This window comes from Enoplosus armatus, chromosome 7 (assembly GCF_043641665.1).
Source record: "Enoplosus armatus isolate fEnoArm2 chromosome 7, fEnoArm2.hap1, whole genome shotgun sequence".
Taxonomy (NCBI): Eukaryota; Metazoa; Chordata; class Actinopteri; order Centrarchiformes; family Enoplosidae; genus Enoplosus; species Enoplosus armatus.
In genome coordinates, this window is record NC_092186.1 from 5,432,580 (window position 1) to 5,459,781 (window position 27,202).

Here is a 27,202-nt window from a genome sequence, read left to right on the forward strand (position 1 = left end):
GTCATAGATGCTTCAAACCACCTTTTTTTGTTCTTGGTATTTACATACCAACCAAGAGGCAATTTACCATTTGGCTAACACTGGTATATTTACAGTGGTGTTGATGAATGTGCATAGTCCCTGTAAAAAAAATTAAATAAATTCCAGAAATAAATTAAAGAAATACATTTAAAACATTAAGCAGACCCCAACTTCCCTTGTAAATTCAGTCAAGGTGACTTCATCAAGGACTGATCCTATTGCAGCCACAATTCATGAGGAAAACCTATGCAATGTGTCCAAATGAGGTCTTTGTTTTTCTCAAATAACTTTCAAATTTTTTGTTATAGACACTTAAGAACTTTATGTTTTCATCGGTGCCTCACGAACGCATAATAATAGACTAATCTTCTTTGCCTTATTAATCCTCATCAGCCAGCTGGTGATATCTTATCACACAACACAACTGAGGACATTCAATGTGTGGTTGCACCTTTCAGATATCAGGTCACATACTTTTTTCTCTAAAATAAAATAATTCTCAGTCAATTCAGCACTATTGCTTTCACCACACTGCATCACTGGTCTGATCGAATGTTTTGTGCTGTTTGAACTTTCAGAAATTCCAACCTAAGAAAGGACATTTACAAATTAAATTTTTATTGGTCAACAACATAAAAGTACGGCTTATAAAAATACATTTTTATAACAGGCTGCATACTTATTGTGCACATTTCAAGAGACGAAGAAAGCCACCAATATGACATAGTCCTTTAAGTTTAATGCACTTCAAAATATCATCTTTCTATAATACAGAATTGTTTTGCCAAGGTACTACATGTACTTATCTATGATATATCCTTTGTTTTTTGCATTTTCCCTGCTGCGGTCCATGTGAACTAACAGTCTCTTGAAGAAAATAAAACACTTTATGCAGGCAGCATAAAATATATATAAAAAACAGAAATCGTAAGGCTACTGGCCTAAACTTAAGTGAGGTCTTCAGTTTAGATTTACATTCAGTAATCAAATAATTTTATATAGCAGTGATCAAAATAGGCTTATTTGCTTTCTTGCAGAGTTGGATGAGAGTATCGATATCACTCTCATGTCTGTATGTAAAATATGAAGCTACAGCCAACAGACAGTTAGCGTATAGCATAAAGACTGGAAGCAGGGGGAAACAGCTTGCCTGGCTCGGTCCCAATGTCTAAAGCTCACTAATTAAGAGGCTCCAGGAACTTCACCAGGCCAAAAAAATAGTCCAGCATGTAACTCCCAATAAAACCACAATTTCAAATTTTGTGTACAGATTAAACAAACAAGCAATGCCCTGTTAATAAGTTCGCTTCAGAGGTGTTGATAGGTGTTTATTTCATGTTGGACCTTCCGTTTTCTGTTTAACGTACAGATATGAGATGGATATTAATCTTCTCATCTAACTCTCAGCAAGAAATCAAAAGGGTGTAGTTCCCATAATGCTGAATATTCCTTTAAGAAGGATTTGTGGCCTGATAATATGTCAAAAGTTAGTAACAACAGAAGAAGCACTCCTGTTGCAGGCACACTCTTATGTGACAATATATGAATAAGTAGTTCTTCCCTCTGTCAAGGAAACTGGAAAATAAGTTAATTTTCTTAACAGTAGTATGATACTTAAGTATGGTAATGAGTTCATATAAAACAGTTGGTATTTTTGATATTCTTTTATGCTCTTTGTGCAAAGCTACTTCCCCAAGGGGCGATAAATGTTTCGCTCATTCGTTCATTCAAATCCTCTGAATTGGTTTACAGAACAAACAGCAGGCACTGCGGCTACAATAAGGCATCTCACTCAGCCTTCATTTGGTCCCTGACATCTGAAGGCAGAGTTTCAAATAGCGTCTCTTCCACTATAAGGCCACTGCGCTTCAAAGCACGACAGCAACCAAGCTCTTGTGGCAAAAGCTCAAAGTGGTTGCCTCTGAGCTCCAAGTATGTCAGTAGAGCTAGGTAGGAAATCTTTGGCGAGATTATGGACAGCGAGTTTTTGCCAAGCTTTAGTGTTTTGAGCTTTTTGCAGAAGAAGAGCTCATCTGGTAGATTTTCGATTTTGTTATAGGTGACGGAGAAATACTGTAGACTCTGAAGGACTCCTATTTCAGGAGGGATGAATCGGATGTCGTTGTTGGACAGATCCAGGTAGCGCAGCTTGTTGCACAGGAACAGGTGTGAAGGCAATATCTCGATCTTGTTGTGGCTGAAGTAAAGGCGCTCTAGGCTGCCAAGCTTCTTAATATGCTCTGGGATGTACATGATACCGTTGTACCAAAGTTTGAGCGAAGTGAGTTTTCGAAGATGTTGGAAGCTGATAATCTCCTCTATTGAGCGAAGGTTGTTTTCTTTCAGGTCAAGCTCTTGCAGATTCGTCAGGCTGAAGATTGCATGCGGGATGCGTTCCAGATCACAACGCACTAGCTCCAGCTCGATCAGATTTGATATCTTTTTCAGGTTGTTGAGCATTACTAGCTTAGTGCCATCATTGTGCAAGTACAGCCGCTGCAGGTGGCTGGAAACATCCACGATAGACTGGGGTATCTTGGTCAAATTACTCTTAAGGGAGAGAGTTTTCAAACACTTCATCTCCCTCAGCGACTCAAGAACTATATTTTTGGAGGCATCAGGGCTTAGAGATCCGGTGAGATAGAGCTCCTCTAAGTTGCGGAGGCCGTACATCCAGTTCGGAAGTTCCCTGTTATCATCGAACTTCACGCGAAGCACTTTCAGGTTCTCTTTGAGGAAGGAGGTAGCTGTTGTGTGCAACTTTAAAGAGCATTGGTAAAGAGACAGCTCCTGAAGGTCTTCCAGCTGAGAGATTGAGGCAGGGATGGTGACATTGTTGATGATCTCTAGCTTGAGTGACTGCAGCTCGGTCAACTCAAAGACAGTGTCAGGTAACCCAGGGAGCATGAAAAGCTGAAGTTCAAGTCTGTTGTTGGTGTTAGTCTGGAGTCTCTGACGCAGTTTCTCCGCAGTCCACTCATGGTTGAGGTTGAGCTGCTTCAGTTTGTTCTCACTGACCTCGGATAGAAACACTGCAAATCGTTTAGAATACAGCGGGTCATACTGATCAATCATGTGTAGCATGAAAGCAAAGTCGTTCTTGACGTCTGGGATGTCATTGATGCCTGTTTCCTGTCGCACATACTCAAAGGAGTACTCTTTCAGTGAGCGGTAAAACAGCCAGTAAGAGGTGTAAAGGCTGGTTAATCCATAGACAGCCACTAAACAGAGGTAACAATAAGAAAGCTTAGAAAACAGATGAGCCATTGTGTGATTACATTCAAAGTCTTTATAGCCTGTCATGTCCTGGATCTCAACTTCGCAACGTACTCTATTCCGCACTTTGTTCACTAGAGAACTATTATAGGCAATGATCAGGAGGAATTTAAACACCTTGAACACCGTCTGGCGAACATACATAAGATAGAGGATGTCTCCTTCCTCAACGTGCAAACGGAACTTCTTCACCTTTTCAAAAAGAGCTTTGGCTTGTTCGCCCTCTTTTTTATCAAGAACACTTGCTGATGGTTTGTCAGCTACAATCTTTTCCGGGATAGACCGGAGGGACTGTGTCTTCTCCAAACTTCCTTCTCCGGGAGACACAGCGATGTTGGACCTAGGAGTGCCGCTCTTTTTATGGTCCTTTTCTTCAGGATTTTCTCCGGACACCTCTGACAAAGCTCGTGTGGTCCAGGGAGAGTCGAAGCACTTGCCAAGCATGGAGATAAAATGCTCTATTTTAGAGCTCGAGCCCGGGAATTTGAACCAGAAGTTGCTGCACACCATGAAAACTAGAGTGTGTATAAGAACCAAATAAGGAAAGTACTTGGCATACCAATGCAGAGCCTTCTCATAACACATCTGATTGATGAAACTGTACTGTTGAAGATCCAGATCGGTTTTCAGGCCTGTCATTTCTCTTGGTGCAGATGAAATATTGGATTGCAGGTGTAACAGTGACTTCACTTCCACTTCACTTGTGTTCTCCAAGGGCGATGATATTCTGTGAGGGAGGCAAATGATTTTATCCTGCATGACCTAAAAAGGAAAGTAAAAAAACAAAAAGAAAGAGCAAAATTACTTAAAGGAGACGTTCGGTCACTTCAGACAACAATCAGTACATGCACTTAAGTAAACGGGTTATAGACGACTTTCTCTAGTAAACTAGTAGAGAGTTGTAAACAAGAAACCTGATTTCTATAATTAGGATAGGGGATTAGACCGCATTCAGACATTAGTTAAGATAAGATAATCCTTTACAGATCCACACAAGGTAAAGTCTCTGTTGATGCAGCAGGGGTGCCAGTGCAGATGGTTCCGGACAAAAACTGCAGGATCGCCTGGCAAAAAGGTTGAACCTGGCTTAACTTTTGCCGGAACGCATTGTACTTTACCTGGCAAGGTGCTTTGTTGGTCAATCAAAAACGTCAAAGCTGACGTGGTAGGTTATTTTGTAACGTGTAACACCGTATTTCTACTGTTGTGGCCAAGATAAAATGACTTTCCAGAGTTGTAAAATCCTTCCTCATAATATTATGTCAGTTATAACAGTTATGCAGTGTTTTGGTGTCTGATAAGCCTTCAAACTTGAGGAACAATTACTCCAACTCGAGTTCCTGGATCATATTTCATCATCTCACCAGGGCCCACACCAACACAGCCCCATGCGTTATTTCAATACAAGGCTGTTTTTGGTCTGAATGCCTGCTTAAAGAAACCTGATTTCCCCAGCTAGACTTCTCCTGGAGAAAGCCACACACAAACAAAAACATAAAAATAAACTATCAGGAAGCAGAGAATTGCATCACCTCAACATGTAAAATAAGTAAATACCTCCAAAATAAGATTGAGGGTAGGAGAAAAATCAGTTTACTGACCTAAGGCAAGGAGTGACTGTGTGGTTTGGTAACTCAGGGTGAAAAGAACTCCCATAAAAACTGCACAAAGAATCACTGGCTCCCCAACATTGAGTCTCCACTGCAGGAACAAAGTACAGGCCATCCTCAGAGACCCCCTCCACCCTGGACACACTCTCCTCACCTGGCGGACCACTAAATACAACCTGAAGCATCACAGACCAGAGTCTCACAGCAGGTTCAGCAGAAGCTTCTTTTCATTTGCAACAAGACTCATTGCCAACGACATTCACGCTGGAGAAAGATACTTCAATCTCACAGCCCATCTGAACTCATCACCCCAACCCAGTAAAGTATAGTATACACAGTACACTAGAAAGAACTACCTCGAATTACCTAAAACACTTGTGCGCTTTATAACGACTTCTTAACACATGAGTACCTAACACTGTCACACCAGCACGACGGCCCATGTTCAGTCCACGTGCAATAGGCCTGATGATGAAACCTGTACTCAACTGAGCAAACCTGCATACACTACAGGCACTGTGTATATTGTAAGGGAAAGTACTTTAAGTACTGTGTACTCTGTGTTTCTTCCCCACTCCTCCTTTGTTTCATGTTTTTTGACTGATTGAACTATGCAAGAATTCCAATGTGCTTGTGCTGTGTACCTGTGCTAATGGCCAACCTGATTTCTCAGAGTAACCTGGTTTACTGAGTGCATGGAATCCTACTGAATACTGGCCAAAAGTTCAAAACAACAAATGTCTTTAATGTTTACTTGTAATTTAAATAACGAAAAACAGCTGCTTCACTCTGCAATGCTAATAACAGGAAATGGGCACTTAAATTCAACGGTGGCAGGCCTGAAAGGGAGACATTTTGTGCACTAACATCTGAAACTATTACAGATTGTAAATGTAAACAAACTACATTTGTGAAGAGCGAATACAAAATGACATTATTACAGTAGTAAGCGCGATGCAGTTGTGCCGCAGCACATAGCAGATTAAAATGCAAAGTCAGGTCTGCTGAGGTCTCTGAAGAGCTGATCTGCAGAATTGTACAAACTCAGTCCCTCTCTGTATTTCTCCATCTAACTCTAAATGCAGGGATTACTGTGTGATGCAAAGAAGTAATTACACAAAATGGCATGCTGATAATGCTCTGACTTATAAAGTAAACTTGGCTACATAATTAATTCTCCACTCAATTTACGAACGATTAGATCACGTCTAAACACTCTTATAGTGAGAGTGGGAAACAATAGCTGCTCCCACCCTGATAAATATCCTGCTAACAGTTTTTCGAAAAATGTTTTGGTATATTTTCCAGCATTTGCACTACAGTGTTACAATACTATTAGTATTGCAGGAGCCAAAAAAACATTCCTATTCCACACGGAGAGAGAAGTTGAGCGCCAGGCCAAAGGAGTTTGGAATCTTGTGTTTACTAAGAGGGGCTGGGTGGGTAAATGTTTCCACTGGTAAACTCCTGATGGGCTGAATGCTTCCTTTGGTGCACACAGTCCAGGCTGTAAACGTAGGGAATTAGTGGTTCTGGGCTGGTGCCAGTGCAGGAGGCAGAGCAGTGATGTTACATCAGAGAGCCTATAGGCTTGCTCTAGCAAATTCAATTACTCTAGATTTGATGGGAAAAAAATAATAGGGCAACTTCTCAAAACATGTTGCAGTTCAAACGCACGTTACATTATTGTTTATTAGCTACATATCTCCTTCACTTTCAAAGACATGGTTACAGTTGAAAACACAAGCAACACATTAAAGGTAGAGACGTGGTTGTTACTGACCTGAAGAGTGCATCCGAAGACACCGATCATGAGCATGATTACGGACAGATAGTCTGTGAACACGTCCCACCAGGGCTTCAGGACTCTGAATGCCGGCTGCTGTTCAGAGAACTGCCGGAATTCCATCACAGGAATCATGATGCCTGTTGGAAAAGAGTGAAAAATGATCCCGCGTGACTTTCAGTCCATACAATGGGAAAAATGGTTTGGCCATGAAGGGGTGAAACAATGACATTATTTCATTCACAGTATAAAGGATGTTCCTGTTTATAACAACTCACAACAGTATAAGTTTTAGCCTTCAGTCACGTCCCCCTCAAGATGAATTGCAATAACTTGGGTGAATCCTCAATTTTGTGTTCAACTTTGTGTTTAGTGCTAATTGGCAAATGCTGGTACGATAACACGCCAAACTAAGAAGGTGAAAATGGTAAACATACCCGCTAAGCATCGTTAGCATCCTCATTGTGAGCATGTTGGCATGTTGTTAGCATTTAGCTCAAAGCACCGCCTAACTTGTCAATAACGCTCAATAAGGCTTTTTTCTGTAACTCCATTGTGTCGAAGCAAAAAGAACAAAAAAACAAACTTTTTTTTTTTAAATGGCGGCTGAAATAAAATTCTGCAAGAACTCAACCAATCAGAAATGTTCAGCGCTTGCAAGGCCCACCCCCAAAGTTCCTGTACTTTGTACTACACCCCGAGCAGGGACTTTTTGGGAGGTAAAATGATGTCCTTTGAACTTAATTCAGACCCTGGTCCCTGCAGTGAAAACGGGACCACAAGTTCCTCCGAAGGGTTCTAGTCCTTGAGCTTTAGTCTTGTTAAATCTGGACTCAAAAACCCAAATAATTCTCCCTTCATACTCTCCACAGGGGCTATGAATCCCTCTCTAGTGGAGCGTCAACAGTATACAAATGCAAAACTACAAATGTAATTATTTAAAATTAAGTACCCACAAAAGACTAAACAAATGATTCACTTTGTAGAACTTGTGACAAGTGTTTGGACATTAACGTCATAGTCCAAGAAGCCCCCGTGTTTGTGAAGTGGCTTACATGATGGCTGACTGAATTAAAATAGATCTCAGCCCTTTGTTTGAGAGACTTCACGCTATTAATCTCTTAAAAGACGATTAAATATGTGTCTTTGTTAATAGCGGTAGCACGAAAGAGAGTGGTGTATCCCTGATGCTGCTTTCTGTTCTACACTCTGTGGTCACCTTCTGTGAAGTGCTTACTACAGCTGCAAGTGTCCTATTTCCAATATCTGTCTGGCAGTAGGTTGGCTGCAGTGTCATTCAAAATAATAAAAGAAAAGACATTTAGCACGATTCTATCACAGCCATTAGTTAGTAGTATTTAATGAGCTGGAGGAAACGATAATTATGCTAAAAATTTTAAAATTCTATCCAAATACAAATAAAGTTTAAGCAGGTAAAATGGATAATCTACAAGGTGCCAGACCATGATGTACAGTGTTTTATCATCTGCAGCTCCACGGTGCCAAACAGACAGGTACTGTCAATAGCTGAATACATTCACACTCAAACTTTCACTCGTTATTAATGAGTTAAGCTGTAAGGTATTAGTGAATAGGTTGCTTTCAACACAAAATGCCTTTATTGATTCTTCCATCTGAGTGTCATAACAACAGGAAGTATGGAGAGTAGCCATTCAGGGGATGTTTACGCTAAACTGTCCACTGATGGTTGACTTTTAAGGGTCAGTTCGGCCAAATCACCACAACCATTTTTCTCACTTAGCTCTAGTTGTACCTAGCCGCGCAGACAGTGTTTATGTGGCGCGGTTTAAGATATCCATCTCAATGGAATTTTATTTCTAGTGTTTATACAATTTTTAAAAAATCCATCTGCAACATCAGTATCCAGAGACAATGCTCCAGTTAGTCTGTATTATCTGCAGATCTTGCTGTGAACAGTTTTCATTTGAACTATTTGAAATAGTCCCTAATGAAAACTGTTTTCTACAATGAGAGAAAGTAACCGAGTACATTTACTGAAGAACTGTACTTGAGAACAATTTTGACTTATTTGACTGATTTCTATTTTGTGCTACTTTATACTCCACAACATTTCATGAATTTGGACTTTTAAGTTAATTACTTTGAAGATTAAGATTTTACACACAACATATAATCAGCTTATATAAGGGGGTTCTCATGAACTAAAGACTGTTTTTCTACTGACAGTCTGATGACCTCTCAGGCACACTAAGGTACAGTAGTGTCTTCACACAGACTTCTTGTACTGCCAAATGCTGGACTGGTTATCCAGCATACTGATGAAAACCAGTGTATTTTAGTTAGGGGCATGACAGGGGGTGATAAAGAAAATTGCAGTACAGACTGCAAGTTCATTACTGAAAAAAAATAGCCTATAATAGCCTATCAAGTTATATAATATTATTGCACCTCCATGATGAAAGATGGAGAACTCACAAGACTCAGACAGGGTCCGAAATGAATGGCTAATTAAATATATATTATGTGGTGATATTTACAAAGAGGGTTATTCTGCCCTCCCTGAACGTTGGTGTTTAGTTTGGCAAATACATAACAGGCCTTGAGGTTCAGGCTGTTTATTTATGCTCTGTCTAAACAAACTAATAGCTGCTGACTTCACATTGCTATCATGCAATCTGCTACGCTGCTGCTTCAACACTCCACGCTGACCACCTACAGCTCCCTCAAAGGGTCAAAAGTCAAACACAAAAATCCCAATGGGTTTAATTAGTCATTTTGGCCGGTAAAAAATATGCTTTCTCTGTGTATTTTCTCATCTTGGCTGGTGAGTCAAAAAGTTAATTTCAGACACTGGACACAAACTGTCAAACGAATGGTCAAAATCAAAGCAGCAGAGGTAGATATATTCCAACTTTTAGTTTTTAAAAAAAGAGATAACCCCTGATGACATCATCAGTAATGCTCCTTGTGACAAGTAAACAAACCCGCATATTTAAAATCAGTGGCGTGTCCCTTTAAGGTGCAGGGACTGACTTCTTAAAACTAAGGCTAGGCTAATAATCTCAAATCTATTTACATGGCTAGGAAGTGGTAAGTGAGTATATAGTGTATATAGTGTATGGCCCTGTTTAATAATAGGGTGGATTCCTGAAAAAAATAAAAACAAATAGTTATGTAATAATTTAGATTTTTGTAAATTGACTGAAAATAGGATTTAGTGGATTTATGAAAAAAAAAAGTTAAATTATATATTTTTTTGTACGTTGACTACATGGCCCTTTAACATGTTTAATAATAGGGTGGATTCGTGAAAGAAATTCAATAAATAGCACCGAGAAAAGGGGGTGTGAAGAGGCTTTTTGGTCAGTAGCTGAAGCCAGTAGCTTGCATTAGGTAGGAAAAATCCTGTCTTTCCACTGAATGAGTCAGCCATTGAGTTGAGCTGACCAGGCCATATCCTTGTCCCTTCCTGACAGGAAATTTGTCTGAATCCCAGATATCCAAAAACAGACATGTTTGGAACACACCCAGCCCCAGGCACACACACACACACACACACACACACACACAAAAAGTCCTGTCTCGTGAAAGGGATGTGGAAAAAAACTACCCGCATTGCAGAAGAAAAAAAGAAAAGGAACATCTTCAGTGATATTAATGAGGCACACTTTTATAGACTTTATCGTGAAACGGAAGCTCCTGAAGTGCAGTCAGAGGAGCTGTGATTCATCCTGAGATGAGCACAAACCATCAATAAGTCATCCGGTTAGAGCTCCAGTTTCCCGTTATAATACTGAGGACACATTTAGGGGTGCTGGCTGCCACGACTGAGAGGTGAACGCGGCTTTCGGGCTCGTGTACGCAAACTAATACGTAGGCTATTGATAATAACTGTTAGTATATAACCTAGCAGGTAAACTAACGGTAATCTCAGTGTCAACTAGTTGGCGAGACGCTCCGCCGACTGCAGATCACGCTATCTACACGTCGGGCCAATATGCTCTCTAGTATTTCTGCATCATAACAGTGTTAGGGATTTACCTTCCTTCAGATGAGAGCAGGAGTTGCGGATCTGAGCGGTTTCATGCGCTGAGGTTTCGGATCATGATGTGCGCGGTCCCCCTTCTTTTTCCGTCCGCCAACCTTCCCGGATCCTCGGCCAGACCATGCAGGCATGTACTGTCAGCCACAGGGGCGTGGACTTCTGAGGAAACCCAAGCAGGGACTTCACTGTTTCTGTGATGTGTGTTGTTTGTGAGACAGCTGAGGGGGGAAAGGCCAAAACGACAGCGATTCTCTGCTAAAAATACTCACGGAAACAACAACAACAACAACAATTCAGTATTTCATGGTTACCCCATTTTCCTTTTGCCTGAGTATTTTTAGTTCAAGTCAATAAAAGTTTATTTATGCCATATAGTTATGGAAGAAGTACTCACATCAGCCTACCAATGCAATAATGCAAAAGTACTCTATTACAAGTAAGAGTCCTTTATTTAAAATCCCAGGTGAAAATACAGAAAGTATCACAAGTAAAAGTACATGTTCTGCAGAAGAATAGCCCCCTGTGACTGCTGTGGGGTGGGTCGACTCCTTTTGCATTGTTGTGGTTTAGTGGGACAGCTTGCTTTTCAGATATTAAAGGCATATTGCCGTATACATAACTCAAGACAGCTCTATATGTTTCCTATGACTACATTAATTCAACAGTACAATTGTGTTCTTTAAAAAACATTTAAATCAATTTTACTGCCATCAGCTGATTGTCAATATGCCTTTATACATTTTAATACAAATCAAGAAAACTCATTAAAACTACAAAGTAAAGGTAGGTATATATACTCTGTATAATGTTCATGTAAAATCTAAATCTGAAAAGTAGCTACTACATAGTTGTGAAATACACGTAGTAGCGTAAAAAGTACAATATTTCTTTCTTCTGGAATGTAATGAAGTAGAAGTATGGTAGTAGTGGAGCATGGATATACTCAAGTAAAATACATCAAAACGGTATTTAAATACATGCCATTAGTTACTCTCCCCCACTGATGTTTCCGTCCTCTAAATAATCTTATAAAAGTTTGGGCCTTACTGGCGAGCACTGCCAGTTTTTACAGCTGTTTGGGATTATCGGACTATTACGGCCTAATAGCTATTACAATGACTGACATTAGAAGATTTCCATGTAATGCTGCTCAACAGAAAGGTAGTGCAGGTCCAGTGTACCACATTAATAATGTAACTGATTGGCGTAGGGAGTCTTTTACTTTCCATCTCCACATCACACCACCTCTTTAAATGTAACTAGTAGAGCTTGGAGTACAGGTGCTGGCTGATACGACCCAGATCTTCCCGTTGAGGGACTGTCTACTCACTCTGCAGCCTCTGTACCAGATATTAAAATATACACATGTATTCGTCCATTGAAGGCACACACCCAGTTGCCAATTTATGGCTAAAACTGATGCAGTCTAACGTAACAGCCCTGCAGCTATCACACCTTCATGATTCAACTTTATGGTCACGTTAGAGGATTTGTGGTTCTGTTGAATTATATTGGATTGTACTGGTGTTTCTAATATTTTGCATATTTCTATATTGTCTTGCACTTAGCAACTGTTGGACATAAACTTGGACACAACATTTTGTGAAAAGCCTCTATTGATTGCAGGTTACTGTCAAGTAACTGTAACCAGAGGTACCTATTGTTAGTGTAAGGGACTATACTGAACCTGATTTATTGTTTCAGCCCTCCTCAGGGTCATTAATGTTTTCTTTGAACCCTCTTCTTGACTTAGAAAAAACTGCAGCATCCTCCCCATAACATGTCAAAATAATATAACAGTGTGAAATTGGTACAACTCGTTTAATCGTATTACCCGAATTAAACCTTGATATGTAAATGAAACTGACACCAGTTTGCACTTTAATAAAACACTGATACAGAGACAGAATCGTTGTCCTCTACATATGGCAGAGTACACCTTGCAGAGCCATGGCACGTGTGAAAGTTGTATTTTTGATATAACTATTTATGTAATGATTTAATTTAAAAAAGAGTTTATTGGTATGAAAGTTTCAAAATCAATGTTGCCAAAGCACCAAAATACAATTTACAATCAAAATATTTGATATTTGATACACATTATGATACTCAGCCCATTTATGTTTTATAAGGTCAGCTTTAATAGCTTCCTTATGGAATATTGTATTGATATCATCAGTGGCCTTGTTTACACCGTCTCTGGTCGGGACATATTGATTTTGGTCATATATTGATATGTCGTTCATCAGATCCGGTGAGTTTAAGACCATGGGTCCCTGGGTTCCTTTTCTGTGTCACTCATTTGACCTGAGAGTTTACAGAACACATTTATTTGGTTGTGGTCTAAAAGGGGGGATTGCTGTCTGACAGTGAATTCATTGATAGTGGAGGGGGTCCATGTCGGTGATTGCATAGTCTACTATACGAGACCCAAGAGCTGAGGAGTACGTGAATCTCTCTATAGAGTCCCCTCTGAACCTACCGCTAAGGCCCGACAGAGATGCATTTTACCTCCCTGCCACTTCGATTTACTTCAGGTTTTTCCAATGGGTTGGTGTGGTAAACAGGGGAGACTGACCAAACACGTGGTTGTTGCACTGTGGGTCCATGATATCAGGTTCAATTCCTGTTTGTCCGTTCAGATCTCCAGTTAGACGCACGTTCCCCAGGGCCTGGAAATAGGGTTTCAAAAATGTCTTCTTCAAAATAAGGAGAATCTACTGGAGGTGATGATGTAGATCCCTATCAGTGCCCAGGGTTTGATGTGACCTTAACCAAATGTGTGATTTACCTTGTTTTACTGGTGAGATCTGACGGCAAAGATCTCCTTTATACCACACCAAGAACCCCACCCACCACCCCCAATGTTCTGCCCTTGAGTGGGCACCATGACTTCATTATATCCTGGAGGACAGTGAGTGATCATTTTAATGCCATGTTTCTGTCAACACAATTACATCAAGGTCTTTGATACATTTCATGAATTCAGGGTTTCCACTCTTCAGCTCATAGGTTGAGGAGTGGAGAGACCCTGAATACTCCAGCAGCTTATATGAACCTGCATGACACAAATATGAAAACACCTACAACTATCTATACAAAATGATAGTAACAGTTTGACATCTTAGCTGCGCAGGGTGTGCAGCATCTCCCTGATGTCTCCCAGCTCAGAGGTAGTAGGGGGAGGGACTGTGGCTATTAACTACACTGCAAAGAAAGGCTGAAATAAAATGTCAAATTAGGTCGAGAAAAAAACAAAAGACTGCTCTCCAAAAAAGTCAGAGTACCCTATCCTCAGCCAAAATAAAAATGATATACCCTGCCTCTTTTCTGACCCACTCTCCCTGCTAATAATGTAGTAACTTTTTTATCAATATAAGCTTTATTTCAGGCATATTGGATTCACGTGTGAAATATATCCTGAGATTATCTGGAAAAACAAACACACAAAAAAAACAAGCTCATAAATACCTGAATCCACAATCACCAGAGCGTCCTTCACGACAACATTGAAAAGTAACACAACCCCATGATTAAACATATCTGAATTTTTTTTTACAATGTTCCCAAGTTGCAGAAAATAAGGCTGTATTGTTTTTTGTAACATGCTGATTTGAGTAGCAGCTACAACACTGGCAGCAACTATCATTAGGATGTTATTAGTGACCTAAGGCTTAGGCACTGTACTGCTGCTGAAAGCTTGACTGGCATTTTCACAAAAGTCATTGGTCTATCCATTACAAAAGAAACAGCTGGAAACTTTCATCGAAGACAAGTGAGGAAGAGCTATTAGTTAGGGAATTAGGATTTCCAGAAAAGTTGGAAACCTTCATCAGAAACACTGCAGGCCGCCAGGTGTCATACAGGCCAAACACTTTTAAACCAGTCAAGAATTCAGCCAGAAGACAGAGCCTGTTAATAATGCATTGCTTGGCAGGATCCAACAACTTGAAATACGCAGGCCCCGAAGGCACTCAGATATGATGTATCCATAAGTTCCCACAGACAAAATGACTATAGACTGGATAGGCATAGGCTGGAGAGAAAACTTGTCAAGTCGTGGCAAATTCTCTCTTCAGCAGGTCAGCATGCTGTAGCTTTTTGATAACAAACACAGAGTTGAGATGAACTTCCTTATCTTGTCAATCATTTGGATAGCTGCTGTTTGTGCAAAAACGGACCTCATGCTCAATGGAATAAACATTTGCTGTAAAATGTATATTGGTGCCTGTAGCCTAATGCGATCCGCTGTTTTGTTATTTTTTCCTCAAATAAACATACATTAAGGAATTAATGAATTATATAAATGAAGAAATGCACCTTTTCTGCAACATGTTCAGTTACAAACTTACTGTTGTTTCATTTCCAGCATGCAAGCATGGTAGCTGCAGAACATAGCTTAATAGCAGGATTTAAAAATTGTTTTCTCCACAGCGTGTTTCACTTCACCATGCTGTCAGCCTGACTTGGCACTGTCCTGTCAACAATGCATTGGTTGCATGTAGGAGGTGGGACATTACAACTGGATCACAAGGCCTATAGTTATTACAACAATAAGAAGGCAAACTGGCCTTGCTCAATAAAAACATAAAAAAAAATAAACTAAGTAATCAGAAAGATTACTTATCTAATTTATGATTTGTAAAACTCCAGAGCTTTCTTGAGGGTACGTGAAGCAGACATCACTTCACAGAGGGCATATCCAGCACGGGACAATGCTGCCTTCACGGTCACCACGTAGAACGTCCCTAATATGTCTGTTGACTTGTTTTACGTCATGAGAGGAAAGATGGTCAGTCTCGGTCCTGATGATAAGTGGCTGTTGACTCGAGGAGAATAAAACACGTGTCAGATAGCATCATAATAGTATTATTCAAACTGATTATCATCATCATGAACAAATACTAAGCAGACGTTGAAGAGGAAAATACACACAACAGCATAAGCTAATGCCAAAGACTAATCTGAGAAACACTTAATGTAACCCTGCTCTATTACCTTTAAAGGCCCCCGGACTTTCACCGTCGCTTTTTGCTAATAATTGAAGCCATATTCGTCAGTCAGTTCATGTCAATTGTCCCAATTTTAGTATATGCGCTAAACACGGCCAGTTTCCCACAACTGTAAAGGCAGCATCACTTTCTCCAGCCCTTGACGACGCCTCCTGATCGCTGCGCCTCACTGGAGCTCTGTTTGAGCAACACACTGTAACTATAAGTAAGTTGTCGTTGCCGACGTGGTGGTGTCTTGACTTCTATAAGTACATGGTACGTGTGTCTGAAAGACGGACTGGTTCGGTCGGTGTGTTAGCCGTCATCACTGTGGCTCATTGAAAGAGAAAGCTAACGGGACAGGCCGGTCGTTTAGCAGCCATAACTGATTGTTATGCTACCGTTGGCTAAAGCTAGGTAGAAGGTGCTAGCGTGTGCTAACGTCAGCCCACTAGGCAGGTGTGTATTGGGGTGTAAGGTTGGCTAATGGTAACACATGATTCAGTGGCGGAACAAAATAACCTGGACAGTGTTTTCCTGGGTGTTCAATTTATCAGTAGTTGTCAGATAATGTCATTGTTATTGCCAAACGCCACCAAATATGCTGGATCAACGTGTGGCACACAGGCGCCATCTGCTGTTGTAGTTTTACAGGGTTTTCAGGATACCTTTTTTTTTATTTATTATAAATGATGAATCAATTATCAACATTTTTGATGATAAAATGTGTCATTTGACTGACGTTAATCACCTGATCGACCATGAAACATACAGAATGTCTCACTCATAACTGGCTGGGAAGGTACAAAGAGTGCAACCACAGAGTAGCTAAACAATTGTTATTTTATAGATTGACAGTGTTGCTGTTTTTGAATTTCATTGCCAACTAGGAATTAATGCTATGTTGTTTATTTTTTCAAACTGACCTAATGCATCGACCAACATTTGCTAGCTTAATTCCTAACTTCTGTGGGTCACCTGATCTGCAGTTGATTGACTGAAAGTATTTTTCTTCAAATGTTTGTCCAAAAGTAATATATTGGTCAGATCTAGTCTCCGCACTTAGATCTGTGGTGGCTTCTGTTGCAATTGGTGTCGCAGTGGGAAATGCCAGTTGCTTGAACCTTACTACAACTGCAAATAGATGTACATGTAGAAACATATTACTGAGCGAACGACCAGTGTGATAGAAGCACCAGTTATTACAGGAGACCGTGGTAATGAAAATTCATTTCCATTGTATTTTTCGTCTCTCTCTCTTTTTGTGCAGCATGAGCATAGCACGGCAAGTCCTGAATTGCTCCAGGTTTGCATGTCATTCAGCTAACATAAACTGCAGAAGAAGGTTTTGTACTTCACAGGTAAGTCCACCTCCAAAATCTTTGAATTCAGCTCCTCTGAGTATTATGTGGTTGCTGGTAAACTAATTGGCAGGACTTATATATGTGTTAAACTGCTCCAACTTTAAAAGCTTTGTGGCATAGTGTTGTTGGAGAATTGCTGGATAATACATTCAAGTTATGCACTTGTAACACGTAGCCAGTGACAAACCAACTGACTAAAGTCCTGGTATGTATATGAGTGGTTGATGATTATTTTACTTCTACCACACAACTTGTTGGACAAGCTAGTAAGAAGTTGGTATTTCAAAGGGTAAAAATGTAAGTGGTCGCTATAAGCTGTTAATTTAGGTGTAATGTATCTTGGTTTTGTGTTGCAGCATATAATGGCATCACGGCACACACACTCAAAACGAATTGAGGGACTGGACAAGAATGTCTGGTAAGTGAAAGAATAGGACATTCATCTCTTTGTATGGCACAGCAGGAGAGGCGTTTTGTTCCCAGTTTATACCGTTCTGTTATTACATGAAAGCTAGCCAGACTTCTGGTGTGAGACATGAGCAAAGTGGCAAGTAGGGTGAGAAGTACAGTAGTTACGCAATTTAAAGGAAGTGGGGCAAATGTATACAAAATGATTGATGTATTTGTATTACCATTCTATAGTTTACACACCATTTCCCCTCCATTATGATGTATTCATGTGTACAACATGCAAGGAAAACACTTATTGTTGACTGTGCTTGTAGCCAAAGAGATAACTGTCAGTCAATAGGTTTGGGTGAGAGACTTTGGGTGAGAGATCTCTGGTCCTTCCAGTGATGGTGTCTTTCATTGTCCCGCCAGGGTGGCGATAACTTCATTGGCAGCGGACCCATCCATTGTTAACCTGGGCCAAGGCTATCCAGACATCCCTCCCCCTTCTTATGTTAAGGAGGCACTGGCAGAGGCTGCTTCAGTGGACAGGATGAACCAGTACACCAGAGGCTTTGTAAGACTGATAAACTATAATACCGCACAGTCCTGGTCCAAATCAAATTTAAAAATTGATTGATTATATGATGATATGATATGATTATTTGGTAGTTGGCAGTGCAGAAAATATGGGCTGTTGTTGGTTATTGCCATCCTGACTACCAGCTAAAATCATCATCTATTAAAGCTGCAGTTTGTATATGTTGACATTGGAGCAGCCATATCAAGTTCAAATTTACATTATAAGTAAGTCTCACTGAAATGTTTTCTATTGCCAGAAATCCACTGTTATATGTGTGTGTTGTTTTTATATCTATGTCTTCTGTTTATTTGCAAGGGCCATCCATCTTTGGTGAAAGCCCTTTCTCAGGTTTATGGGAAGGTCTGTGAGCGCCAGATTGATCCCTTCAAAGAAATCCTGGTCACAGTGGGAGGCTATGGTTCCTTGTTCAGCACCATGCAAGCATTGGTGGAAGAGGGAGATGAGGTAAGGACATGTCTCTCTCTCTCACTGGGTCATACAGAGGTTTTTGTATTCATAGACATTCATATATAAACATTCATAAACATGCTCCCAGTATTTACAGTATATTTCTTTCTCCAGGTCATCATAATAGAACCTTTCTTCGATTGCTATGTACCAATGGTGCGAATGGCAGGGGCCAAGCCTGTGTTGATACCGCTACGCCTTGTAAGTTTAACCTAACTGCTGCTGATGTTTGTCATACATGTTCCATATACACAGTATTTACTTCCCTACTGCACGTCTTGAGGATGTTAGATTTTGGGAGCCATGACACAAAATTGTCTTCTGCAACATTTTAGAAGTCTGGAAAAAAGACAATCACAAGTGCAGACTGGTTTCTTGACCCAGATGAGCTTTCCAGTAAATTCAACTCTAAGACAAAGGCCATCATCATCAACACCCCCAACAATCCTATTGGGAAGGTAAGTATACAGCGCCGTCATCGCTCGTTATGGCCGAGAGCTGTAAACACTTGCTGACTTGACATGACAGAAGAAACAAGTACTTTCAGTAGTTCCTGTCCTCCTCCTGCAGGTTTTCACCAGAGATGAGCTGCACATGATTGCTGACCTCTGTATTAAACATGACACCCTGTGCTTCAGTGATGAGGTTTACGAGTGGCTCACCTACAGAGGACACCAACATATCAAAATCGGTGCGTTTTCAGCTCAACATACTTGTTTGACAAAAAAGGTATACAAAAAGCCTATCGCTGTCATCCATCTCCTATATAATACAAGCTCCTCCATTCTTTACACACAGCTACAGGGAAGGAAACCTCTAGAAAGAAAATGGAGTAACACTTGCTATAGGGTCCAGTCACACCAGAAAGTCGCACTGGTCGCTGGGTGAAGAAGTACTACTTGCAGGGCTAGTTTGCGAGCTAGTTTTACTGCGGCTGGCAAGCTAACCGGTCACATGCTAGCTAACCGGTCACATGCTAGCTAACCGGTCACATGCTAGCCGTAGCCGGTTACAATATCCTGGGTGGCTGTTTGTCTGTGAGTAAGCAAACCGGTTTGCTCAGTCGCTAACCAGACAGCAAATGAACACAGTTTATTCAAGAGTCGTATTTGTTCTGCAAATAGGCTCATGGCTTCTTCCATTTATGAACTCAACACATGCTTTAATATTATGATCCTATGTGTTTCCATTGTATTAAGTTGATTCCAGTCTGAAATTTCTCTTGTTATAAATATTAGTTTGATTGTGGCCTTACACTGCCTCACCCTACCCTGAGGAGCATTTACTTTGTACACACCGGCCCAGTTCTATAGAAAACATCTCTCTTGGCATGAAATTATGTTCTTAACGTTGACAACTTAAAAAATGTTACTGTTAAAACATAAAACAACACTTTTAACCTTTTTTCTCAAGTAAATTTCAAGTTCCTGAGGCGTTGATGTGTAGATTCTCTCTGTGTAGCCACTCTGCCTGGAATGTGGGACAGAACCATCACCATCGGCAGTGCAGGGAAAACCTTTAGTGTGACTGGATGGAAGGTAAGAAATCTGTGGATTTAGAACACTATTTCTAATATTCAACACTCAGTTCTTGCACGTCAGGTAGTTGAACTTTGTGTCTCCTAGCTTGGTTGGTCTGTAGGACCGGAGCACTTGATGAAGCATCTTCAGACCGTCATGCAGAATACTCTGTACACCTGCGCGACACCTTTACAGGCAAGTATGCGCAACTCCCACTCATGTTCCTTTAAATCCATAAAAGGAAGCAAAGGATGATTAACTTGTGATTTTAGTCTGAAACTTCTTGCTGTCTGTTTCTCTTCAGGAGGCTGTAGCACAAGGTTTGCTCCGGAACTTTAAGCTGATGGGTCAGCCAGAGTGTTACTTCTCCTCACTGGCAGAAGAACTTGAGGGCAAGAGGGACCGCATGGCTGCCATCCTGCAAGAGGCGGGTATGACTCCTGTCATCCCGGAGGGAGGCTACTTCATGCTTGTGGACGTCACATCTCTCAGTGAGTTACTGAACATTTAAACTGACATCACTAGCACATTTACACTGGACAAATACAGCTTGGTAGAGCTTTCTAACTTAACATTAACAATTTTCAGTATTCAGTTTGATGTGCTTCACAGAAATGTTGACAGTTGACTCAAGAATCTAAGTGCAAGGGAAGCTTGAACACACCGAGGGAAGAAATAACTTCTCAAAGTTGTCACTGTGATGGCAGAGTAACCAGATATATAAAACGTAGATCACTTTATGCAAAAGAATTCACTCTGCAGTTATGTGGAAATATTTTTGTGTTGTAAAACAGGTTTGAAATGAAAGAGCTTTTAATCTATTTAAAAAGGCAAAAGTCAGAGACTGACATTCAGAACTCTGACTCGAATTTCTTCAGAGAGATTACTACGATTATACTATTACTACTACATATTTTTGTACTTAGATAAACCCTTACTATTTATAGAAGTAGGACTTTTTTTTACATTGCCATATGCTAATAAAAAAGAGGTGATAAACATTTTGATGCAACTTTATAAACCTTGGTATTTTACTTCGTAGATCAGGACCTGTCACATATGGTCGACGATGAAGCCTATGACTATAAGTTTGTGAAGTGGATGATCAAAGAAAAGGTAAATTCATTCATTCGATTTTGCTCCCTATAATATACAATACTTGTTAATTCTAACATAGTTGCACTCACATTGCAGCCTCTGCTTTTTATTTTTGTATTGCTGTTTTTAACAACAATAATAATATTATACATAGAAACTGGCAGCCATTCCCGTCACAGCGTTTGTTGGAGAGGAGTCCAAGAAGCAGTTTGAGAAATATATTCGCCTTTGCTTCATTAAGGTAAACACAAAAACTGTATGATTGTTACAAACCAAAAACACAACACATCCAAAGTTTTAATTCTTTTCTCTTTTCTTCAACCTTCAATTGTCTTTCTCTTAACAGCAAGACAGTACTCTCGATGCAGCAGGGAACATCCTGAAAAACTGGAACAAGATTTAATGGGATGAAGTGTCTGAAGACTTCAGCACCATTTCAGGGAGGGGGAACAACTCTGTGGTGAAACTGAGGGAATGGGATTTGACTGCAAATTTGTGCATAAACTGGAAATTGTTAAAATGCTGATAATAAACAGTAGTAAAATGGTGGTCCGTACTATAACTTGTGTCCTGTAAGGGAGAGAATCCTCAAGTCAACATGACTGAGAGGAATTGTTGTGATAAATCCCAGCAGGTGTGATGTGACTAAGATGAGATGTCATTTTTAGTCATTATCCCACAGTGAATAGAAACAACTCCTTATTCTTTGTCATACTGTATACATTCATTAAATTCATATTTGCGTTTGGGTTTAACATTAGACACACAGCAGATAGTTACAGTAAGCAGCAGATTGCTTTGACTCTACCTTTCTGCTGTAACTGTGCCCTGTTTTTAATAAAACTGTGCTACCCAGACGCAGGGCCTGGGTTGGACTACTTTGTTACCGGTGGCTTCCATTTCTCTTCAGAAAACCTCCATTGTAAAAGAAACCACAAATGATGCAGTTGTTTGTTGTGTCAAGAAAGTAATTTTTATTAAAGTCTATGCAATTCATATATGTATTGATTCACTTGTCATTTTCTATGTTGTCGTGTTGTGTTTTTACGGTATTCATTCACTAAGTGCAACCTTATGTGTTTGTATTGTTACATTGATGCCAAAACCACAATAAAGAAATGCAATAACCAAAAGCATAAAGTACTACATATGATTCAAATATGGCACTTCACAAGCTTGCCACTAAAATCACTTTGTTACAGTAATTATAGTGCCTTAAGCAGACTTATACCATAGAAAATGTCTTATACACACCAGTCCAATGCTGCATATTAAACCCATGGATTATTTTCAGCTCAGTATATAAAAAGCTGGACAATATGGCTAAATAATACTTTGATATGGTAAGCCATGAAAAAATAGCTTTAAGAAAGGATTTTCCTTATCAGAACAATGATTTAGATTACCAAACATGTTAAAGATTGTAATTGAACTTCATTAAACATTTAATATATATATATAAAAAAAACAAAAGAATCTAAATTAGGTATGTAGATAGATTTAAAATGTTTTACTGTGTATTATTATTATTGTATATTATTATTACTTGAACTATTAGGTGAGGTCCTACGACTTGAGTGTGCGCGTGACTACAGATGGTAATTTGCGGTTCCACTAGCGGGCGCTGTTGTCCGCGCGCTTCGCCGACGGCTACACGTAAAGTTTTCGTCTGACAGAAGCAAGCGGCTGCATTTATTTACTCAAGTACCCTCAGTGTGATATAGTGTGTCGTTCACAAAACTCGAGAGGCTGTTGCGTGGCAATAATTAAACTTCCACAAAAGGTCCAAACGGTTTTGCGGGGGTCCCGACAGTATGCGCACTAACCGGCTAAATCAGGTAAGCTAGCCAGTAACGCTAGGTGGCTCTGTTTGAAGGCTAACGTTAGCTACACAGCCAACGCAATTTGTCAGTAGACAGTAGGAATGCTGAACGACATGTTCCTGTTTTGGTTGCTTGTTGTGTCTCAGAAGTAGTAAAAAGCTTTAATGTCAGTTTAATTTTCACCCATTCACCCATTACAGCCCACTTCCTTCTGGAAACGGGGTCAACTTCAGACTTTCCCAGCAGCAGGTGACGTTACAGCAAAGACAACAGGTGAATCTACACCGTTTGCATAAAGCATTACTAGTACTTTTGAAGATAATCTATTTCAAGGACCCTGACGTATTTAACCAGCTCTCTGTTGTGGAGTTTATTAAATAATTTAAAGGTCCGCTTGTGGTTTACTTCCAATTGACCTAGACATGTTTGAATATCTATTTGAGTTCTACTTTACCATATGTGCGTATTTTGATGCGACCTCAACACTGTCACATCAAGCATATCGGTAGTATGAAAACAGTTTAGTTTTACTAATGTTAGTTCTCAAATTTCAGACAAATTTGATCCATCTTGATCTCTGGGTCAGACGTTTCAGTGCTGACCTCTGTTGACTGATTTATATTTACAGCCTACATTTGATGTTTTTTTTTTGCTGTTCTGTTTTGAATGCGTTTATGCTCTTAGGATTCCTGGCCAAAGATTAAAGATGTGCTTCGATGAAACAGACTTGTGTATGGAGGACACAAACTTTTGCTAAATTTAGCACAAAGCATTCCCAGGAACTGCGGCCAGTTGCATAAAAATAGACCTGGTCTTTGACTTAAATATAACTTGAAGTCAGACTTTCGATAGACACTTAAATTTACCTGTTGCCTAAAGCTTCCCCATGAGTGACTAGTGTAAGACTAACTTAGATAGCCTACCACACAATGCATTATGGGTGAGTTTCTTGGACGGTTAGGAACTACTTTATGGAGCTCATTGTTTAGCATCTGTCTGTGGCAACAGTCCAATCAGAACAGTCCAATTAGAACAGTCCAATTAGAACAGTCCAATCAGAACAGTCCAATTAGAACCAGTCAACGGAATAAAATCAGTCAGAACTACAGTGGCCCTGAGATCTCAACGCAGTGCAACTGCATCACTTTTTAGTTTCCCCTGGAAACAGTTTCTCATGTTGTCTGTGCTACTTGCAGCGTTTCTGTATTTGTTTGTTTGTGTTTTGTCTGCTTGCTCAAATTGCATGGTAGAGATGTTCCAAAGTGTATACTTAGAATACTGGTCTTCTGGTTCAGACAATGCGGGTTAAGTGTTGTGTCTCGTTTCATGTAAATAATGGTGTTCACCAAGGGGGAATTCTGTCTCCTAGTTTGTTCAATGTATATATGGATGACCTATTGAAACAACTGAATGGGTGTAACACAGGCTGTCTTGTGGGAAAGTCTGTTATTAATTATCTTATGTATGCTGATGACCTGGTAATTTTTTTTATCCATATAATGCTGGGCTGCAGCTATTACTCAAGGTGTGCTCACAGTACGGCAAAGATTATGACATTAAATTAAATGCCAAAAAGTGTAATGTCATGATAGTCAGAAGTAGAGAAGATAAGAAATGTGTTTTTCCCGTGTTTCACTTGTGTAATATTCCTCTCCTGACATTCAAGGAAATAACATACCTCTGCCATTTTCTCACTGATGATTTGAATGATGACAGATGTTTATCGACAGTGTTGTAAACTAAATGCTCAGGCCAATATGTTGCTTCGCAAGTTTAGCATGTGTTCTGTCAATGTCTCATGTTCATTATTTAGAGCTTCTTGCACACCTATGTATACAGCTCGTCTTTGGTGTAGCTACAGGAAAAGTAGTGTGTGGAGGCTCATAGTGGCTTACAATTATACAATGAGGCTACTGCTTCAAATGACTGCAGTAACCTCCTTAATACTATAATAACATCTTCTCGAGAACATATCTGTGAGAATAACAAGGCATGATTTGGGGCCCCCTGGGTTTGCCTGGGGCTCCCAAATCCGCCCCCGGCTGCAAGCTTAATTTTACTGACATGCGCACTTTGATTGTAATAATCTTCCATCAACTCTCTCTTCTTCACACCTCTTGAGAGGCAGGATCTTTCAACACTCCTTCTTTGTAGTTCATTGACGGAAATAGCCTACAAATCCCGACGAGCATTTCGCCTATTGCTATAGCAGCGGGAAGCTGGTTTGTGTCTACCATCATGGACGGCCAGAGTCGTGTCTTCGCCGCGATACTACCGGCTTCTGGTCGGGATTTCGCCGGTAATAAAAAAGAACAAGGACCCGAACTGCGAGTAGATACTCGTCAAAGTCCCAGTAACCGGGTGAGGGAGGTCCAGGTCACCGGAACAGCGGAGGTGTGTTGCCCGGCGGACCGAGTGTCGGTGCGGGTCAGTGTGGGCAACTGCAAAGAGTCGGTCAACGAGGTGACCAACAGCGTTTCACGGAGACTTGAATACATTTTACAAGCTGCCAGGTAAAAACATACGCCAGTTCAAATTCAACACAATAACTGTTACGAGTATACCAGTTTACAATCAAGCGGTGAACTTTAAGCTAGTTAGCTCTGTAACGTCTGTAGCTAACGTTAGGTAACGTTAATCGGTTTGGCAACAGTAACTTCAACGTAAATATAAATGTAACCACACCATCTGTCAGTGCTGTCCACTGAGGCTTTACTGTATGGTGGTATCAACAGAATGACTAGAAGAACTAATAGCCACTGTTAAAGTTGTACAAATTGTAATAAATGAGGTTGTATCTATTGGACAAGCAGTAGGCTAGTTCTCAAATTAAAAGTAGCCAGAGGTGGAGGAAGTATTGAGAACTTTTACTTAAGAAGCAGTTATGTTACTTTCTCAATGGAAAAGTATCCAACTACAAGTAAAAGTATTGCATTCCTAATTTTGCTAAAGCAGAAGTACAGAAGTATTGGCATCAAAACCTACTTAGAATATCAATGGTTAAAGTACTCTGTTGTCAGCAGAATTGCCCTTTTCAGAGTATTGATGCATTAAGGGGGGGAGCATTTTAATGGGTAGTTTTAACTTGACCTTCAAAGTAACTGGCAACTGTGGCTGTCAGTAAAATGCAGTAAAAAGTATGATATCTCCCTCCAAAATATGGTGTTTACAGTAGCATAAAATGGAAAAGTGTAATGTATCTCAAATTTGTACTTTAGTGCACCTTGTCTGCTAAGTCTTAAAGTACACCTTGATTGCAATAAATGTAATACATTTTAATTTATTCACTCTGCTTAGGCAACATGGTGTCAGTGACAAAGACACCTCGGTGAGGAGGTTTCTCCACCGAGAGGCAGACCAGTATCACATGGATGCAGAGGTGGAGTATTTGGACAAACACCAATGATGCAAATGTGTCATGATGCCGTTAATCTTTCACTGATCCATCAGCATATATGTGTGTTGAGTTGTATATGACAAACAAAATGTTCCCACAGGTGGTGGTCACTTTCTCAGATTTTGAGAAGATGGAGCGAGTGTGTAGTGTCCTGCTGGAGAAGCTGGATAAGAGCGTTAGTGTGGGAACACCACAGTTTTACCACAGTGCTGAATGCTTGAGTCAAATGAGGTATAAATAACACATCTCAACATCACTGTAATACCTGGACAGACGTCTCCTTATTTTGATGAAACGCAGCAATTGTAACTTGTGTGTGTGTTTGTCTGTGCTGTAGGCGGCGCGTGTGTGTGTCAGCCGTTGAAAATGCTCAGCAGAAGGCCTGCGAAGTCAGTCAGCTCCTTGGGCAAAGTCTGGGATCCCCCCTACTGGTCAGAGAGGAGGAGACAAGGGAGTGGAGGAATGAGGATGAGGAAGATGGAAGCAGAGGCCAGGGTGCTGCATCCCTTCCTCACCTTCCCAGTACACCCTCAATCACTGCCTCCTCACGGGTGTCTGTGTCCTTCAGCCTCAGAGACAGAAACAGGAAAAACCTCTGAAGACATTTGTCATTGACTCATGAAACCAAAGAGCAGAGGGACTTAAACTTAATGATGACTGAATTCCTCGCTGTCACATTAGGCTTGATCGAGATGAGCCAGGCCAACTTGCTCTGACGTCATGCAAACAAAAGCACTGAGATCTAGGCAGCTGTAGTTTCTGGAGCCTGACTGCAATGATGAATGCAGGGCATGATGGGAAATGCCTAGCTGTCCTGTGATCAAAGAGCTGATTGGTTTACAGTAAAT

General features: G+C 40.3%; 3 protein-coding genes across 3 annotated transcripts; 2 read left to right on the top strand and 1 right to left on the bottom strand.

Moving 5' to 3' along the window:
- Window positions 1-650: 650 nt before the first annotated feature.
- Window positions 651-10,733, bottom strand: lrrc8c (leucine rich repeat containing 8 VRAC subunit C). The gene is made up of 3 exons (XM_070908565.1): window positions 10,717-10,733; window positions 6,691-6,833; window positions 651-4,059 (listed from the first exon to the last, which is right to left on the bottom strand). Exons 2-3 carry the CDS (start codon window positions 6,826-6,828, stop codon window positions 1,810-1,812), a joined length of 2,388 nt encoding a protein of 795 aa, XP_070764666.1. The 5' UTR covers window positions 6,829-6,833; window positions 10,717-10,733; the 3' UTR covers window positions 651-1,809.
- Window positions 10,734-15,917: 5,184 nt separating this feature from the next.
- Window positions 15,918-22,134, top strand: LOC139287590 (kynurenine--oxoglutarate transaminase 3-like). The gene is made up of 14 exons (XM_070908700.1): window positions 15,918-15,937; window positions 16,982-17,072; window positions 17,432-17,493; window positions 17,898-18,042; window positions 18,364-18,513; window positions 18,631-18,717; window positions 18,852-18,974; window positions 19,087-19,207; window positions 19,978-20,054; window positions 20,142-20,231; window positions 20,341-20,527; window positions 21,079-21,152; window positions 21,289-21,375; window positions 21,481-22,134. The coding sequence occupies exons 2-14, from the start codon at window positions 16,983-16,985 to the stop codon at window positions 21,535-21,537; spliced, it is 1,350 nt and encodes a 449-aa protein (XP_070764801.1). The 5' UTR covers window positions 15,918-15,937; window position 16,982; the 3' UTR covers window positions 21,538-22,134.
- A 2,954-nt stretch (window positions 22,135-25,088) lies between these two features.
- Window positions 25,089-26,953, top strand: irak1bp1 (interleukin-1 receptor-associated kinase 1 binding protein 1). Its single transcript, XM_070909584.1, has 4 exons — window positions 25,089-25,470; window positions 26,255-26,336; window positions 26,455-26,585; window positions 26,692-26,953. Exons 1-4 carry the CDS (start codon window positions 25,196-25,198, stop codon window positions 26,951-26,953), a joined length of 750 nt encoding a protein of 249 aa, XP_070765685.1. The 5' UTR covers window positions 25,089-25,195.
- Window positions 26,954-27,202: the final 249 nt, after the last annotated feature.